Raw genomic sequence first — 19,863 nt, 5'->3', positions numbered from 1 at the left:
CCCTACGAAATGTAATATATAGACGGAATTTCAACTTCTCAAGTCAGGTAAAAAATAAAGTTCGCATTTTAAAGAAGCTTTATAACCAAGGACGTCAGTGTAGTGGCACTTATTTCTTCCTCCATGGTGGCACTGACCATTGACGTCCTCGGTACCAGGTGCTAATTGTGTAACCGCCCAATCAATTACCGAACTGTACACGACATTAAACTTAAAATGCCCCAAATGGGTCACAATAAGCAGCAATAATTTTTAAAAACTCACCTCAACACTATCAGGTATTATACTCTATCCTAACTTTAGCTTTAGTATGTAAAAGAAAAGATGGTGGAAACTCGCACAAAAGAATTTTTGCTGGCCATTTTTTTGGCGACGTGACTTCCTACTTTTTCACCAGACGCCATTTTGAAACCGCATTACGGGAAGAACTGGCAAACTACTCCGCCATTATTTAATTACTTCAAACAAAACTTCTTATTTTCACAAGATTATCCCAACCATAGAATTTGTACATGTTTAATGGTTTTCACTACTTTTAACGTGATAAAACAAGATGTTAGACTAAAACTTGCCTACTCTTTAGTTTACAGCCTACTTTTTTACGCGTAAGGGTACATCATGCAGTTTGAGATGCTTGATGAGCGAGATTTGCCTGGATGTGCTGCATATGCGTACAGGGACACAGTGGTTGACGAATGGTCACTGCTTGAACTTAGCCGGCCCTTGCTGACCAGTTCCATAAAGCCTGTAAGCATAACAAATTGCTAAGCATTAACTTTCTTCCTTGATAAAAACAAGATTACCAACCAAAAAGCCACGTGATTTTCAGGAGAAGCAAACAACAGTTAAAACCACTATCAAGCAATATACAACAAATGGACATTAGGTTGGTAATCCTGTTTTTATCAAGGAATAAATTTCATGCTAAGCACATTTTTTTGCTTACAGGATTTACGAAATTGGGCCCAGGGCCCAAAATTATAAAGCTGTTTGACAGAAAATATTGTTGCTGAGCAAGAAACGAGTGGGCACCAGCCACAACAACGGACACTTTATGGAATGCAAGCGATCGAGTAACCTGTTTTTTTGCAACTTAGATTTGCCTGTGTTTAGCAGGATTTATTTGTGTTTAGGCTTGATGTTGGCCCTGTCGCACACGCCCAATGTCCACAGCCATAATTTTGTATTTGCTACAAAAACACTGACACGAACACCAGACACAATTTGAGAAACTCTTTGCAGACACAAACAATTTCAGCTATTGTTAATCGGTATTTTAGTGACATTGAGACAACTGACTCATTTTCATAAAATGGACACGAACAAAAAATGTGTAGGCGTAACCCACGAATGTGGCTGTGAATGGTTATGGCACTAGTATTAAGCAAAACAAGTGCCAGATTTAATCATAATTTCAGACGAACGTAAATTAAGAAAGCCTCAAAGCCTTCGCTGGACTTTCCGTCAAATGTTTTTTTTTAAAGGGTTCTCCATGATTGGCAATATTATGCAATAAAGATGACAAGGAATTCACGAGTGCATAATCATGACTGACAGCTACGAATGAGTGTTTTATTACTCCATTGAATTATCACTCATAACTAGACTATATACGGTTGCCATAATTATATTTTCAATAGAAATGCAATTCATTAACCTGATGAAAACGATTTTACATTTTCTGTTGTTGCAGTAATTGGCATTCGAGCTGAATGCAAGTCTATTTCTCATTAAGAAAACATATTAAAGTCTGGCTCTCGGCGCGGCAGACATTACTCTTGATTAAAGGAACTGGACACTATTGGTAATTACTCAAAATAATTGTTGACATAAAAATTTACTTGGTTACAAGCAATGGAGAGCTGTTGATAGCTACATTATGAGAAACGGCTCCTTCTGAAGTAACATAGTTTTTGAGAAAGAAGTAATTTCTCACTAAAATACTCGAATTCAAGGCATCTAAAAGCACACAACTTGTGCGACGAGGGTGTTTTTTCGACTTCGACGACCAATTAAGTTCAAACTTTCAAATGTTTGTTAATATTTTGTAAATAAAAAAATGTTATGGTACACCAAGTGAGAATACTGGTCTTTGACAATTACCAAAAGTGTCTAGTGCCTTTAAAGATAAATGAATTCCTAGATACGCTTGTCAATTGAAAACAAAGCTCATGGATGTATCACGTCAAACAATACAATCCCAAAAAAAATTGACATACAAACCAAGCAAACAATGAAACATCTTTTCTAAGTAGTTTGGGTTTGAAACAGTAGACAAATAATTGAAAAACATGATTAATGTTTATGAACGTACATGTCTCGTTAATACGACACATGGGACCTATTATAGCTGATGGACCTTTTGAATGGGGCATCGTGAAATATGCATAAAAATTGTCATATTATCTACATTTAGATTTCTTTACTATGTATATTATAGTAAATACATTTTTTATATTTTAAATGAGCAAGGTCTGGGAGAGGGCACTTTTTTTATGAGAGTTTCTTATTACTTTTTGCCTTTCACTGGACGGCGTCTGGTTGTTGTAAAAAATAACATCTAAAGAGCCCATGGAGTATTTAGTGTAACTCGGCTTCTATCTCATCGCCTCACGCATGCCCAGCTTATTGCAAAATTGAAATATTATGGTTTTCATGATGCTAGACTCAACAGGGTTGTAAAGGCACTGGATACATTTGGTAAATTGTCAAAGACCAGTATTCTCACTTGGTGTATCCCAACATATGCATAAAATAACAAGTCTGTGAAAATTTTGACTCTATTTATTTGTCATCGAAGTTGCAAAAAAAAAATAAAAAAAAAAATTAAAAAATGGCTCTTTCGTAAGTATTTTAATATTTGAGTGAGAAATTTTCTCTTTCTAAAAATACGTTACTTCAGAGGAAGCCGTTCATCAAAGTGTTGTATACTATCAACAACTCCGCACCTCTCATTACCAAGTAAATGTTTATGTTAACAATTATGTTGAGTAAACACCAAGAGCGTCCATTGCCTTTTGACCGAAAATAAGCTGTGCCCAGTAGACCTTTATCACGGTGTGGCCATCTTGATTTTGCTCCATTCCAACTCATTATAACCAAACTGACGCTGGACGAAATAATAGTCTGGTGCCATGTTTGCGCAAAGAATGCGACAGCATGATGGCGACAGCATGTTAAAGGTCTATAGACCCATTGCTGATAATAGCAGTTGCTTATAGTATCCTTGCACGATGTCAGTAAATCGGAGTTTCTTGTTATTTTATGTTATTAGCCAATGAAAGCAGATAACAAGAGGGGGAATATAAACAATTGTAATAATCATGCTCTCCAATGTAGTGACATTCAAAATCACGGAGGAACCATATATATATGTATTTTTAAATAATTTGTATGAGAACAAGATTTCCATGTATATTTGATTTTACAGTAACACCATGTGTGTATCTACCTGCCAGGTTAGAGTTTGTTCTGAGAGAACTGTCTTGCTTTATTCTTCTACCGCGGAGTAGATAATCGGAGGTTCGGGAGACTTCTCAGTTCCGAAAAGATCTGTCCTGCTTTTTAACTATTACCAGGGCGGATGGTATAGAAAATAGACTGGACTACTAATTTAGCATATAGGATCATCTGTACTGCCGCGGAGTCAGTTCTGAATTGGTCTCAACGTTTCGACTAGCTTGCTCTAGTCATCGTCAGGAGACGAATCAATACAAACCAAATAATTATACATTGATACCTTACCATGCAATGCCTCAAATTCTATAACAAGATTTCCTGTATTGACTTCCAAATTAGCATTATGTATCCATATTGTTCCGCCCTCGTCTTTTAATCTTTGAGGAGTCACATCTGCTTTTAGTTAATGATATTTAATAATACGACGTGAACCGTGAACACGTTTAATATTTAATTATCCAATTAAAATTAAATTGTTTAATAAAAAATCCTTCAGCATTTACAACTTATAAGGCAAAAGTGCAGGTTTCCCGTGACTCCAAAGGTTAGGCCCATAATATATCACGGCCAGTAAAGAGAAAACTGCTGAATTATGAATTATTAAGCCAGCTATTTCAAATAAATCTGTCAAAGAAAGGGTGATTTTTAAATGTTGGCAAATAAACGATAAGTTGACAGTATTTTTGTATAACAATAAACGGTTAGGCCTACCTTGAAGTCTACATGCAATGATAATGTTATGAAAATATTCTACAATGTTTGATTTTAATAATAGTCATTGTTGTACAGTTTTCAATCTGTAGAATTCAAAATTCGAATGAATAGCTGCTTACATCTACAAGTTTATGTCATGGGAGTTATCACAAGAATTCCGAAACCGTACATTGTGAATAACATCAATTAACAATAATGATGTGCTTGCCAATACTGGTAAAATTCCTCAAATTGTTCCTGCCAACCTTGTCAATCCTTCCATGCACCATTGTCAGAACAAATCTACCTATGTCATATATTTTGTGCTATAATTGTGTTTAGAAAATCATAGAAAATGTTGGTTGATAAATAACATTTAAACTACATCAGTTGGTTATCTCAGAACACAATTTTGCTCAAATGTCCATCGATGTCGCAAGAGAATAATGAAAGAAACGAGCAACCTTGTTGCACAAACTTGTTTGCTTTCACATATCTAAATAAAAGGCTTCAGGCCTGAAGTATTTTAATATTTGAGTGAGAAATTACCGGTTAAAAAAAAATCAACAGCTTCCCATGGCTCGTTACCAAGTTAGCTTTTATGCTAACAACTACTTTGAGTAATTACCAATAGTGTCCAGTGCATGCCTTGGACGAGTCACGTTTGAACTGAATTAATGATTTTTAATATACGGCATGAATGGTCTGGCATGTTGACGTCTAATCACCCAATTAATATTAAATCGCTTAATCACGATGAAAACCTCTAAGGATTGACGGTCATTAAAATAAAAGAGGAGTTTTCTGGGCTTGAGAGGTTGTGCCCATCTAAAATGCTATTCAATTATAACGGCAAGTATCCAAAATATTGAGTTTCTGCCAACTATTTCGAATAACGGTAATATGATTTTTAATTTTATTTATTTGGGCATAATAAGTGGTGTACTTATTTGGATAGCTTTATAAAAAACACACAATTAAATTCAGCATTTTAGGTATACACACAGAAGCCAATATTGGCCATCTCAATGTGATACGTGACTTTGTTATTGAAGCTATTCAGTTTAGCAATAACGTCAATGGACATCGAAAGCTGGTTTGCAATACGAACAGAAACTCTTTCTCTTGGATAAGAAAAACAAATCTTCAAAATTTGAAGGGTTTGGGTACTTGTGGTACGACACAAAATATACAATTTTACATTTTAACGTTAGACTTACGCGGTTTAAAGACGACACTATTGGTAAATGTAAAAAACCAGTCTTCATAGTTGGTGTATCACACCATATGCATACAATAACAAACCTGTGCAAATATGAGCTCAATCGGTCGTCGAAGTTGCGAGATATTAATGAATTAAGAAAAAACACCCCTGTCGCACCATGGTCACACGAAGCTGTGTGCTTTCAGATGCTTGATTTCGAGACCTCAAATTCTTAATCTGAGGTCTCAAAATCAAGTTCGTCGAAAATTACTTGAGAAATGGGTAAAACAACTTTCGATAATTGTTTCGCGGATTCACGCGACTCTCCTGAAAACATTGCTCTGTAAATTTCCCCTTTTTCCCCTCAAAAACTTGACGACTATACAATGAAGCTGAAACTTATAACATATTATACATTATGAACAAACATCTTCTTTCAAGTTGACTAGGGATTCATGTCATAGCCAAACCAAAACTATACACAAAGGGTGTCAAAACCCATTTTGTTTTTGTACATGGCTGATAAAAAATAAAAATAGAAATAATGATAATAATAATCTCAACGTGTTCTTCCTTGTGCAGAAATTGTTTTTCTGATCATCATTAAAGACACTGGACACTATTGGTAGTTGTCAAAGACCGGTCTTCTCACTTGGTGTATCTCAACATATGCATAAAATAACAAACCTGTACAAATTTTGGCTCAATTGGTCATCAAATTTGCATAGAATAATGGAAGAAAAACACTTTTGTTGCAATATTTTGTGTGCTTTCAGATGCATAATAAAAAGGCTTCCTATTTGAGTGAGAAATTACCGCTTTCTCAAAAACTAGAGAAAGAGGGAGTCGTTGCTCACAATGTGTTTTACTTCCAAAATTGCTAACAATTATTTTAAGTAATTACCAATAGTGTTCAGTGTCTTTAAGGAACAGCTGTTTTGCTTGCCTCCCGAATGCATCCGATCTTCCCCTACCCTGACGGTCTATAAGTGACATAATATGATTTACCTGAAAAGGGTATGTGGGCGTACATTATCGATCAGTACAGGCTAACTCAACATATACTCAAGGTTTACTCCAATACCAATTGTATTGTGTCCTTTACGGACAAGCTAAACCGACATTTTAAAATATCAAACTGCATTTTGTTGTCATTGATTTTGGGAGCCTATATTCTGCTAATTATACTGTTTGAGTAATACTTATATCAAACTGCATTGTTTCCTTCATTGACTTGGAAGATTTAACAAACTATACTGTTTGAATTGGAGTGTGTGTTTTTTTTTTAATACGAGATGAATGTTATTGTAATATCATGACAGATTCAACAACAATATTAAATGCAAAACAATTGGAGTAAACGATATTCAATGAAGTTATTATATATAAATATTTGTAATAAGTTTGATTGTATTTTCGTATTCATTAAAACATATTGTTTGAGGTAAGGGTTTTTAACACATTACATAATACTGCAAAAGATGCACAAGTTGAAACAACTGTGGAGCAAGAGAAATGACCTATATTTGATGGCAATGCAGAGAATGTTCACTGAGTTAGCAACAAGAGGTCCTGCATCCGCATATTGGCTTAAAGGCACTGAACATTATTGGTAAATGCTCAAAATAATTTTAAGCATACAAACTTTCTTGCTAGCAAAGGAGAGCTGTTGATAGTATAAAACATTGTGAGAAACGGCTTCCTCTGAAACGAGATAATTTCTCACTCAAATAATAGAAGACTTAGCTGAAGCCTTTTACCATGCATATCCTGAAAGCACTGAAAGTAATGCAGTAAAGGTGTTTTTTCTTTCAATATTCTCTTGAAATTCGATTACCAATTGAGACCAAATTTGGGATACACCAAGTGATGGGAAGAGATGGATTGTACTAAGCGTCACCAACCGCCATATTTGATGAAATGTGCACGCGTTCAAGGCTATCATTGGCTAAGAGCTGTGTAGCGCGTACAATGTATGCACTTTTGCATAATGTATAGATCGAAAATGGCGGATGATGACGCTAAGTGCAATCCATCTAGGCCATATACTGGTCCTTGACAATTGCCAAACGTGTCCAGTGACTTTAAGGCACAATGTAGCCTCATCGGCTAAGTCGATCATCACGGCGTCAAATAGAATGTGGCTGATGATGAATGAGATTGACATAAGAATCTGGGAGTTTGTATCATAAGTTCGAAGTTTCTCTGAAGTTTTTTTCTCTACTCGTTGTAACGCTTTGATGGCATCTACCAGGCATGCAGGCAGTCGTAACACCCTTACATGAAAACAACAAACGGAAAGCTTTCCTATAGCGAGGGTTTGCAACATTATAGATCAATGGATTGATAGCAGAATTAAGGTACATCATCATCCGGAAAACTTGCATCGCAGATACAAAGTTACCATTAGTTGGGGTCAAGATCATAAGAAGAGCCGAGAAAAGTTCAAATGGAGCAAGACAGAGGAAGAAAATCACCCCTGTTGCAACCACCATTCGTGTTATCCTAACTTCAATAACTGACGCCCCACTGGGGATTGAACGCGCGTTTGGGCGGGCTGTACTGCAGTTCACAGCGCGGGTGATTTTCCCATAGAATAAAAAGTTAATTCCCATAGCGAGAACAAAGATGACAATCTGGACGCATTTTGTTGCGTATGAAATCCATTCTTTAGGTGGCCGACATTCCCCAATAATCTCTGGATATTCTTCATAAGAGTCCGGCCATATAAGACAATAAATTTGGAATTGATACGAGGCGGATATACGTAGACTTGATACAGCCAGTGAGGTAACCCATGCTGCTATGGTCAACTTAGCAGTCCGATATCGAAGTTTGGTTCCACTGTCTCGTCTTTGCTTCAAGGGGCGACACGCCGCGTTGAACCGTTCCATAGATATGCATGTTACCAGAAAGATCGACGAGAAAAAGCAGAAATCTTTAATGAAGGGAATCAGAATACACCCTGTAGCACCTTTCGGATAGTCGTCATATATAAAAGGTGTCGATGAGTATTGGTGCAGTTTCTCTCCGATAGCCACAACTAAGAAAGTTATATCAGCCATCGCCAAGTTCACCAAATAGAAATTAGTGATTGTTCGCATCCATTGGATTTTAGCCACAGCGACTAGAATGGTCAAGTTCCCAAAGAGCCCAACGGTTAAAATAAAGGGCATCAACACAATGTGTATGACTGCATCACTCCGGGTGTAAGCGTGCAACTCAATAAACGTGTCCGCGTCACTTCCAACAGTTAAATCAAGAGTTTCTGTCGGTAAACATTCAACTTGAGAATGTTCTCTCATGAAGTCTGTAGTATTATTAAAGGCATCCATAGTTACTATTCCTTCTGCGTTGATGTACTGGTTTCAGACTACACTACTGCTAGATTAGACCTTGTATGTAGCCTGTGACAACACAACATAATGCTAGCAGGCTCCAGAGACTCTAGGTTTGTACTAATACTGTTACGACCACGTTTTCCACCTAAAGCGACCGCGGTATTAGTAAGATGTATCTAGCTTCTGGGCAGGATGAACACTGGCTTGTATTTTAATTCCGACTGTTGACAGAGTACGGCCAATGCACACGTCAGATAATTTACTTCTGCTCCTTGTGAAAGGTTTTTAAATGACCGATGCTTAGAGGGTACTTGAGGCCCACGATACAGCACTTAAGTTGATCCAACGGTGACTGACGAGTAGAGATGAACAAAATGACAAGCTCATTAAGTATCAACAACAGCAGCGTTTAAACACGTTATTTCATTACGTTGCACGGACGTTAAATATTGCAACTGTTTGTATCCTTGGTTTTAGCTGGATTTCGTGGCCAGGCCCACATCTAAAATTGGCTCTCGATGCCGAAAGGGGTTTTGATATGAAGTCGATAGACAGGCACTTTGCGCTCACAGCGGGGTTGGAATTAAGCGAATTCAAACTATTATTACGCTTGTCAATTTCAGAAATAGGACTTTGCGTTAGCATGGCCAGTCTGAATTTCATTTGGATTATTGATACAACTGTTACTCTACGTCCTCGCTGTGACAGAAATCCGTGCTATAGGCCTATATACCTTCCTATTGCAACGTCACAACCCGAGTTTTGCCAACCGAGGTTGGAAAACTATGGTAAGCCATAAACGCAAATCAAAAACAGCCATAGTTTGTATTATAGAAATGCTATACAAAAATACTCAAAAATATGTTGGACTTGTCGGAAACTAATCTACAAAATCATAACAGATATTTCAGCTAATGAATCTTTACAGAACATGTTGAATTCGGTCACAGTTGTTTTTAACACAATATGATTTGCTCACAATCGGCCGGCAATGCCAACCGGCGCATACACTTGACATGTTTTTGTGGAACAGAAATGAATTTACATCATTATGTTTACCCACAAGAGGAGACGAGTCTTAATGACATTGACAACATACTTTCCACCGTAACTTATACTGGTCTCATTGCATTTTGCAAGTCCAACAAAACAGAAGCAAGAGGCTATACTGTCTTGGCGATAGGCCGGCAAAATGTTTCCAAGAACCAAACTAAAATTCAAGACGTTCCCATAACATTCTACCATTATGTGAAGGCTCTTTAATGTGCCCCATATGCACTTTTGATAATCACACTTGAACATAAACTCAAAGTGACATGGCCAGTATGCAGAACACTGTGCCTGGAAGTAGAAACATTCCCTGTTCACTTTAAAGGGTATATGTACTTTTTCCTTACAAAAAACACAATGTCCACAGATACACATAAACTTACACTGTTTGAAGATTATGATAGTAGAAAGCTTCCCTTGAAATTGTACTTACTGAGGGGCTGTAGTTTTTGAGAAATGAGCAAAAGTAATAATTTTCGTCTCAGTTTTAGCATGTAAAAACGTATCAACCAATTATGCTATGGTTTTGGTATAATATCATAACTGGTTAAGGGTATTTTACATGCTAAAATAGTTTTGGTCTCAAGAGACCAAAACTATTTTGTGACTTGTTTTACTCATTTCTCAAAAACTACACAACCTTAGTTAGTAATATTTGAAGGGAAGCTTTCCACTATCATTATCTTCAAACCCTGTAAGTTTAATGCAAATATGTGGACATTTTGAAAAAGTACCCGAATCCTTTAAAGGCATTGGACACTATTGGTTGTTATTCAAAATAAGTATTGACAGAAAAAACTTACTTTGTAAAGAGAAATTAAGAAGTAGCGTAGTTTTTCTAGAGAAAGTGGTAGTTTCGTACTCAAATGTTAAAAGACTTCAAGCCTGAAGCTTTTTTGATATTATTCTTTTGCAACTTCAATGACCCATTGTGTCAATGTTTACAGATTTTGTTATTATGCATAAGTTGGGTGAGATACATCAAGTGAGAATATTGGTCTTTGACAAAGTTCTACCAAACATGTCCAGTGCCTCCGACGGTTTGCAGTCACATAGCTCTGTTTTGAAATCACCAGAAACTACACGATGCAATAAAAGGGTCCCCGAATGCCGGATTGAGGGATACCAATCGGCATAAATAAGGGAATCAATGTGTGGTGAAGAGGTTTTCAACTAGTGGTTTAATCACAACGAGGCCTGGTTCTTGATAATTATCAAGAACCAGACCTCGGCGGGTTTAAACCACTAGTTGAAAACCGATTCAAGACACTTTGATTCCCATTCATAAATACCTTTTCGGTCAAAAGACATCAACACTTTTTGGTCAAAAAGTAAAAAAAAAAAAAAAAAAAATTATAACTTTTCAATGATTTATTTCAACACAACACCCCTCCAGCTATGAAATGGTAAGGCCCAGTCAAGTCCCTCTGGTAAACAACTCCTTATAAGGGAATGCTGTGCGCGTCGCGCGTATCGCGTGATGTTGCACAACTGTTTCAGCCGTTAATCTCGACCAATAGGAATGAAGAAACAGTCTTAAAAGCACAGGTGCAAGTTCGCGTGTCACGCCCATGTTTCAACACTTTTTACTGGTCATAAACAAAGGTTTATACACACCATAGTGACGCGCTCTCCACCAATAGGAATAGGGAAACTGTCTGAGGTATTTATGAATGAGATTTTCAACTCAGTTTGTTTAAAACGGTTTAAAGACACTGGACACTATTGGTAATTGTCAAAGACCAGTCTTCTCACTTGGTGTATCTCAATATATGCATAAAAAAACAAATCTGTGAAAATTTTGACCAAATTGTTCATTGAAGTTGCAAGGGAACAATTAAAAGCAAAAACACCATTGTTGCAGAAATGTGTATACTTTGAGATGCCTAAAAACCGCTTCAGCTGATGTCTTTCAACATTTGAGTGAGAAATTAACATTTGACGTTTCTCACAATGTTTTATTATTTCAACAGCTCTCCATTTTCATTTCCAAGTAAGTTTTTACGCTTACAATTATTTGAGTTTTTACCAATAGTATCCACTGCCTTTAAACGAAACACACCTTTGGCAATTCGAGTCTGATTGTTTTGCTATATAGACGTATTCAAATTATAGTGCCGAAGCCATTGATTGCAAATAGTTGTCATTGATTGGAAATAGTTTCATTTTAGCTCAAGTCATAAATCACGGTGACCAAGCTTCGTGATTTGGTAACTGCTGATACATAGACACTGGGAATGTGACACCGTTATAAAGGACTGGTGAACAGTCAGTGTCAAATTCATTATTAATAATGTTCAATAGACTATCTTTGCAAGTGAACTGGTGCATATGCTCATGTTTTGATGACTTAACTAGCTGTTCCGACCCACTGTCGGAACAGGAATAGTCTTCGTCGAGATTTTTATTATTTTTATTTTTATTATTTTTATTTTTATTTTTTGTTTCTCCCTAAATCCCCACAGCATTTGCACACGTTTGTTTAAATCTTAAAAACTAAATTAATGAAATGAAAGATTTAACAGATTCCTGTTAATGTGATGCCGGCATAAAATTCTGGACGACGTCAATATGACGTCATGTATTGCACGTTTTGTGTCTGTGCACAAACACAATGGCTCTTCAAACGTAAGTTTTTAACTGGTCAAAAACACAATAACTTCAAAATAATTTATTTTTTTGTTTCCTAAATATCATATTATGTGTTAAAAAATATACTGATTCTAATAAGATGAGTTTCATTCCATTAAAAGCAATCAAGGTACGTCTAAAATTAATAAATAAATTAAAATTTTGGCGTAATGGATACAACGTACAACGAGTACTTCATAAATTGGGTGCAGTCACTTTCAATGTATTGTAACCTTCCCTATATGGTTATTGGTGTTGACCTTCACGGGTTGATGACTTACATGACGGGAGTCTAAGACATTGTCGGGAAGTTGGCATCTTTTTTTTTTTCTTTCTTTTTTTGTAAATAAATGTTTAAATTCGTAATTTTCAACCATGTGACCCTCATTTGCATATTTAATTAGCACCTTATCTCAAGAAGTACATGGCCGGTTTTTAAACTGTTTGTAGTTATAGTGTCCTTGGGGATTGGAGATTAATTTTGAAAACCATGACCTCAATTGACCTCTACTTCCGGGTCAACTGGAAGTGGGACCATATCTTAAGAACTACACGGCCGATTTTTAATCTGTTTGTAGTTATAGACTCGACCTTTGGGATTGGAGATTAACTTCAAAACCGTGAACTTAAGTTGACCTCTACCTCCGGGTCAACTGGAAGTTGGACAATATCTCAAGAACTACACAACCGCACGGCCAGGACCCTGCAAGGTTTTAAACGGACGTTTAAGAACGAGTCACTACTTTTTTATTCCCGTTCATAAATGCCCTTATGTTCTAAAGCGAAATAATCTCACAATTATAGACAATTGCCAGTTTCTTTTGCGAATTTTGGGAATTTTCAAAAACTTTTGTAAAAATGTTTTGTGCGCGTCGGTCGGTGTGTATACGCGCGTGTACACGCATATTATGCGCTGTAACTAAAAGCTATGAGTTGCGTAATTTAAATTGGCGTCGGTAGGTTGCGTGCCCAAAACGTGAAGCCAGCCCAGTCTTAAACAGCTTCAGCTGTGTCTTTATCAACCGTTTAAACACACCCATGACACGCTCTCCACCAATAGGATTAGCGAAACTGTCCACGGTATTTATGAATAAGGGAATAAAAGGGTAGCGACGAGTTCTTCAACGACCGTTTAAAGCCGGCAGGGTCGGCGGCCGTGTGATAAAAGCCCGAGCTTGGCTCGGGTCTTTATTGCACGGCAACGACCCTGCAAGGTTCTTAAACAGACGTTTAAGAATGAGTCACTATTCTTTCATTCCCATTCATGCCCAAATGCCCTTTTGTTAAACAACGTTAAAAAAATACAATTATAGACACTTTAACAATTGAAAATTCGAGGTTTGAAATATTGTTTTCAAAAACTTTGTGAAGAATCTGTTCGATGTGCGTGGATTGTGTGTACGCGCGCGTGCTTCGATTACGCGCTGTTACTAAAGCTATGAATTGCATTCCGCGTGATAGTCTTGCACGCCCGACACCAGCCGGTTATAAACACTGGTCATTATCAAAGGTGTATACACCCCCACGTGACGCGCTCTCCACCAATAGGAATAGCAAAACTGTCTGAGGTATTTATGAATGGTCGATAACATCATCTATGAGTGCTTTCTGGGTGATGACGTCAGTGTGAATCTTCAAAGCAACGAGACGGTGGCCCACAACTGTCACGGCAAAACAAAAAGCGCCAAGGCAAAACAAAAAGCGCCACGGCAAAACAAAAAGCGCCACGGCAAAACAAAAAGCGCCACGGCAAAACAAAAAGCGCCACGGCAAAACAAAAAGCGCCACGGCAAAACAAAAAGCGCCACGGCAAAACAAAAAGCGCCACGGCAAAACGAAAAGCGCCACGGCAAAACGAAAAGAGCCACGGCAAAACGCAAAGAGCCACGGCAAAACGCAAAGAGCCACGGCAAAACGAAAAGCATGCGGGTTAAAGGTCGAAAGGAGTCGCGATGATTCCTGGGATAGGTTATAAAAGGTCAGCACGCGCAGTGTTCAGTTGATCTTTAGGCCCACGTTATGTGTACACACGTTCAGGTCCCACAGTTCCAAGCCAACTCGGTACAAGTCAACTCGGTCCCAAGTCAACTGGGTCCCAGGTCAACTCGGTCCTTCGACCAACCTTCATGTTTTTAAAATTATTTTATTGTACTGTTTCGTGTAAGTTAACTTGATAATAATATTATGTTCGTGTAAGTTTACTTACTTTTTGTTTTCAACCAACCTTAATGTGTTTTGTTCATTATTATTTTATTGGTAGGTCCAGTGTTTTGATTTGTTTTACTACGTGTAATTGTTAACTGGAATTTTTTTATTATTATTATTATTTTTACACAAACATTAATTTTCTCATAAATCGTACATTGAACTCATTGTTTTTCAGTTGAAATTTATTCGCCCAACACAATTATTCCAAAGTGAAACAAACACGTGTTGAATATAAAAACAAATGAGACGCTATTGAAGGTATCGAATATACCCTAGAGATCGGTACACACTCATCTCGTTTAATGTACAAAGTCAAAGGACATTTAGTTAATTGTTTTCCAAGTCAAAGAACTTTCCGTCAACCATACGGACCGAGTTGACTTGGGAACGAGTTGACTCATAAGCATAATTATAGCATGCGAGATAATTAGCATATTTTCCAGGTTTCATTTGCAGTCGCGCGGCGCACTCGGACCCTTCGAGATTTCGCGTGACAGCGCGAGAACTCGGAGACGATGTGCAAAATTGGCTATAGGTCCCAGCAAGAGGGCAGTGTTGGGTCAAGTGGTAAGTTTCTTGAACATTTTCCTCGTAAAACAAACCCATTTTTACCGGATTTTCGAGACCAAATACATGTGAATCTTTGTCTGAAATGTGGTTAAAGTTTTACACTTTATGTTGATAAGCTTTACACTTAGGTGCCCCGACTGTTTCGAGCACGATTGGGACAAACGGAGTCCATATTCTGATACACGAAGGTTCTTTCTTTTGGTACCACATAAACTTCTGCAGGTTTGGCCGTTGATATTTTTTTCAGTGCCAAAAATGTGCAAAAATCACTGTTTGTGCCGCTGCGTTTTAGCTTACGTGACGTCATCATGTAAGAAAAAGGCCTTGTGTTGTGTACTGTTCGTACGGCGATATTTTTCCACGATCGTTGTGAAAAAATAAAACAAAATTAAATTATGAAGAAATACAATTTTCTCATGAAAACAAAATGAATAATATCAAAAATTAAAATGTCCATCAATAATAACAAAACATGGTAGTTTGATGCAGGATTGGAATATTATGGAATTGTTATGGGTTTTCTTCGTGGTGGGTCTGTCTTGTCGAGACTCTGTGAAATCATGTGTAGAGTAATAGTAGGTCTTCTATTTCTATGATTCGAATCTAAGTTCTATTTTACATTATTACTAATAATTCAAAAAAATTGAATATTTTTTTAATTACCTGAAAGTATATTCAATATTTGTTGACACTTGTTGAGAAAATAAATAATCGATTGAGTTTCAATTTGATCAGGTGGTCAATACCTTTTGCTAGTTCATACTGGGTTAAATCATATTGATTTAAGACAGTCTTGGTTAACGCTTAATCAAAAAGGGAATGGTCAAACATGTCTAACTTTAATTTCACACAGCAAAAATATTTCACTTGGGGATTGCAATTTATTGGTAATAACTGTAGTCCATGTCAGTGTATAGACGGGTGTGCGGCACCATAATGTAGCCCGAGCCCTAAATGTAGCCCGGACCTAAATGTAGCCCCAAACATGCCCTAAATGTAGCCCGACCTAAATGTAGCCCCAAACATGTACCTAAATGTAGCCCGGACCTAAATGTAGCCCCAAGGTGCAACCAATAACTGATTTGTTGAACGAACGGCGTGCAGGAGTTTTGGGAAATTTTGTGCACTGGTAGATGTTAAAACTACTTGACTGCGTAGAGCAGTAAGAACACTCGATCTACAGCTCAAAGACAAACCAAAGTTACCAATAAAGGTGTTACACTATTTGAGAAGTATTACACCTCATACTTAGTTTTGTTTTGTGTGTGGTTTATAGCGCATCCTATGATACGTGCATATATTTTAATACAATGTTTGAAATTTAATTATGAAAAAACAAAGCAAAGGTGGGACAAACAAAACAACTTATTTTTAATAGATGTCAAATTTACATCTGGTATAAAGAGTATTAATTTTTTGTCTCACCCAATACACTGATGTGTGTTAGCACAAATAAAATTAAGCAAAAGGTTTTCCCCCGATTCAACAGAGCTTCCCTGTCATTTCTTTGCAATAAATTCCAGCTCAAAGGCATTCAGAACAACCTCACTGCTCAAAAGAACTTCAGCCTTGAAAATTTAAAGATCAACTTTGTTTGCCCATCAATGAAAATAAAAAAAAAACTATATAATTATATTTAATTGTTGGCATGAGTCTGGTTTTACACATCTCAAGATGGCAGTTTTTATACGTTTGTCTAACCTTGACAGCCTCTGTCCAACTAGTAACCATTGTGTACATGTCTAAAGCTTTCAAATAAATAAATAAATAAAATAAAATAAGAATAACAACAATGTGTTGGGTTTTGTTTATGGTCGTCCAAAAACTTGTCTAGTTACCGGCCGTAAACGTTTTATCCTTTTTTAAATATATTAAGTATCATATGTATTTTTCTTTAAGCACAAAAGCAACTAAATACCAAGAGAGCAATTTTTTCAAAATAGTAATAATATTTGCATGTAACATTAGCCATTTGGAGAAATTGACCTCGACACAAGCTTCTTTGCATTGGGATTGGCTTGGATCAGACGAGTTTGTCTATGAAAAGCAATTGTAACCGTTTTTGTAAAATGCATTGGTTGAAAAGATGTTTTAAAAGTAGAATACAATGATCCACACAAATTGGCCTCGAAATTGCGTGGTTTTCCTTTTACTGTGCGAACTAACATGGTCGGCCAATGTGAGTCAAAAATATGACTCCATAAAATAATGGCCGACCGTGTTTTAGTCGTCGAGGTAAAAGGAAAACCGTGCCTTTTCGAGGCATGTTTGTGTGGATTATTGTATTCTACTTTTACAACCTCTTTCTAACCATATGCATTTTATAACAAACGGTTACAAACGCTTTTCAAAGACCAACTCGACCGATCCCAGGCAACGTGTTCTTTTAAGCCCGTTTATTCGTCCTGCGAATGCGAAACAAACGTTGACGTCACTAATTCGGAACAAATAATTCGCATCAGCCTCGCGAAAAATTCACCGCTATAGGGAAAGCACGACGTCAAATTCGTATCGAGTTCACGGTCGCAGAAAGTATAAACCGGGCTTGTATTCAACACATCATGTTTGCTGTGAACAAATCCCCCAAAAAATGTATTGGGAAAACGTGTTCAAGTCTTTTTAGGTTTTATAGTTTCGCAATTTAAATCAGAATCAGTGGTTTCAGTGGCTAAAAGTGGTAAACGCTTGCCTTTGACAATACGTAGCAAGTTGGGCTGGTTCAGTTGACTGGTATAATCTATGATTATAAGAGAAGTAAAATTTGCATCGGGGATAAAGAATATTAATTTTGGTTTTTACCCATACACCGATGTGTGTTAGCACTGTATACTAAACCCAAATTATCAATATATGATGTTGATGACATGTCAGATTATAGAATAACATCATAACATTAATTTTGTATTAAAAGTAACCGCATGAAATAAAGATAATCTTGGCGTAATCCAAGTATAGCACAACCAGGATCAAACAGGGATCAACTTATTATGGAGGCAATCTTATTTTCATCTCCGAGGTTTTGAGAGAGTATGTTTGCCCCAACCATGTTACCCAAACAACTCCTCGGCCACCCTGAGTCGTGGTCCCGCTAAGATAGTCCCCGTTAAGATTAGACGCGTGGCAGTTCGTGTACCACCAGGCACCATGATAATCAACGGCACAGTTCCCGCTGGAACGACTGTCGTTGTCTACGTCTTTAGTACTAAACTGTTGGCCATTGTGGGAGACCATCGAATCACCTGAAACAAAGAACAATTTTACAGTCATACATGATGAACTGAATCGGAGTCAGATAAACCTTAATCTATATTATTTCGTTGCCTGCGTTCTACCTGGGAGTTCTTGTCTACAATTGTTTTGCAAAAAACATAATCATGAGGAGAGAGAGGGAAGGTACATTGAGGTTTTGAAGAAAAAAGTTTGTTTATCTACCAGTAGTTAACATGGACTCTCTGGAACAATTTTACCTTTCCCTAGAGGACAATGAGAGGTCAACCTGTAACCAAAATAGGGCAGAAATACGAAACACCTCGACTGAGATACCAATATACACACACACACACATTGCAACACAGCAAGTAATTTCAGTTTTGTTTAACCTATTTCGGGTACAGTTTAACCCCTCTGAAGGAAGGTCAAAGTGTTCCGTAAATTTACCCTATTTTGGGTACAGTTTGACCTCTCATTGTCCTCTAGGGGAAAGGTCAAAGTGTTCCAGAGAGTCTATATTAACTACTCTTACCTGCGTCTCCTGAATAACCCGCCACTGTCAGCCTGTATCTGTCAGTGACGTCACTAACATGAAACAACCCATACTTGGCGTACCGAATCCCTTTCTCAAAATCTGAGAGATCGACGCGCAGTTCATGCAATCCCCCTTCAGTCAGACGGTGCAAGAACTCATTGCCGAGCCAAAATTCACCTTCAAGATCACCGAAGCCCCGGCTGTAATTGGCAAAATTCTGGTAGAAGTCGACACTGCCGTCCTTCCGCCTCTGGAATACCTGTAGATGAATCATAGTGTTTATGAATTGCTCATGTAAAAAAAAAGTAAACAGCTATAAACAAGCCAAACATTTGAACAAAGTAATTGACATAAATCCAACTCACCGTCCATCCCCCACCGTCAGTGTCCATATCACAGTAGACATTGAAGGGTCGACCGGAGTCTAGAGGTTGAATTGCATAGACTCCACTCTCCGTCACACCCAATGTCAGCGCATCTGAACAATCCTTCGGGAGTAAGGCCGAATCTGTAACGAAACATGTAATTCTACCATGGTAGTTAAAGGGATGACCAATCAAATAAATAATTCATCATAATACTTCGCGGTATAGGCCTATATAAAATAATACAAGTATTTTATTGCAACATTCTTAAAACTCTGAATGTTTGGCCTCTGTCACGAAGTGTAGGTTTTTCTGAACACTACCATGAAACAATAACTTAAATCGATAAACTATTTTAACCAAACCCTTTTTCTTTTCAACTCTTGTTCTATTATTCGTCGTCTTTAAGACGACTCTCCGGTTTTATCGAATTGTCGCCAAGAGCAGTTGAAACCAAAATTCAAAATTTAACCTCCTTGACCTCCATGCAGTGAGTCAATTTCATTCAATTTTAGAGAAGAATGGACAATGTTAAAAGTAGTTACACATAAGCCATACAATCCAATGAAACCTAAGTTGAATCAGGGCGATTAGAGC

General features: G+C 37.3%; 2 protein-coding genes across 2 annotated transcripts; both read right to left on the bottom strand.

Moving 5' to 3' along the window:
- Window positions 1-7,387: 7,387 nt before the first annotated feature.
- LOC117294077 (neuropeptides capa receptor-like) lies at window positions 7,388-8,724 on the bottom strand. The gene has a single exon (XM_033776595.1). The coding sequence runs from the start codon at window positions 8,689-8,691 to the stop codon at window positions 7,543-7,545; it is 1,149 nt and encodes a 382-aa protein (XP_033632486.1). The 5' UTR covers window positions 8,692-8,724; the 3' UTR covers window positions 7,388-7,542.
- Window positions 8,725-17,516: 8,792 nt separating this feature from the next.
- LOC117293745 (ficolin-1-like) lies at window positions 17,517-19,441 on the bottom strand. The gene is made up of 3 exons (XM_033776173.1): window positions 19,267-19,441; window positions 18,899-19,160; window positions 17,517-18,395 (listed from the first exon to the last, which is right to left on the bottom strand). The coding sequence occupies exons 1-3, from the start codon at window positions 19,291-19,293 to the stop codon at window positions 18,142-18,144; spliced, it is 543 nt and encodes a 180-aa protein (XP_033632064.1). The 5' UTR covers window positions 19,294-19,441; the 3' UTR covers window positions 17,517-18,141.
- Window positions 19,442-19,863: the final 422 nt, after the last annotated feature.

The sequence above is a fragment of the Asterias rubens genome, chromosome 8 (assembly GCF_902459465.1).
Source record: "Asterias rubens chromosome 8, eAstRub1.3, whole genome shotgun sequence".
Lineage (NCBI taxonomy): Eukaryota > Metazoa > Echinodermata > Asteroidea > Forcipulatida > Asteriidae > Asterias > Asterias rubens.
Note: the sequence above shows the minus strand (reverse complement) of the source record. Positions and strands in the feature narration are given on the sequence as shown.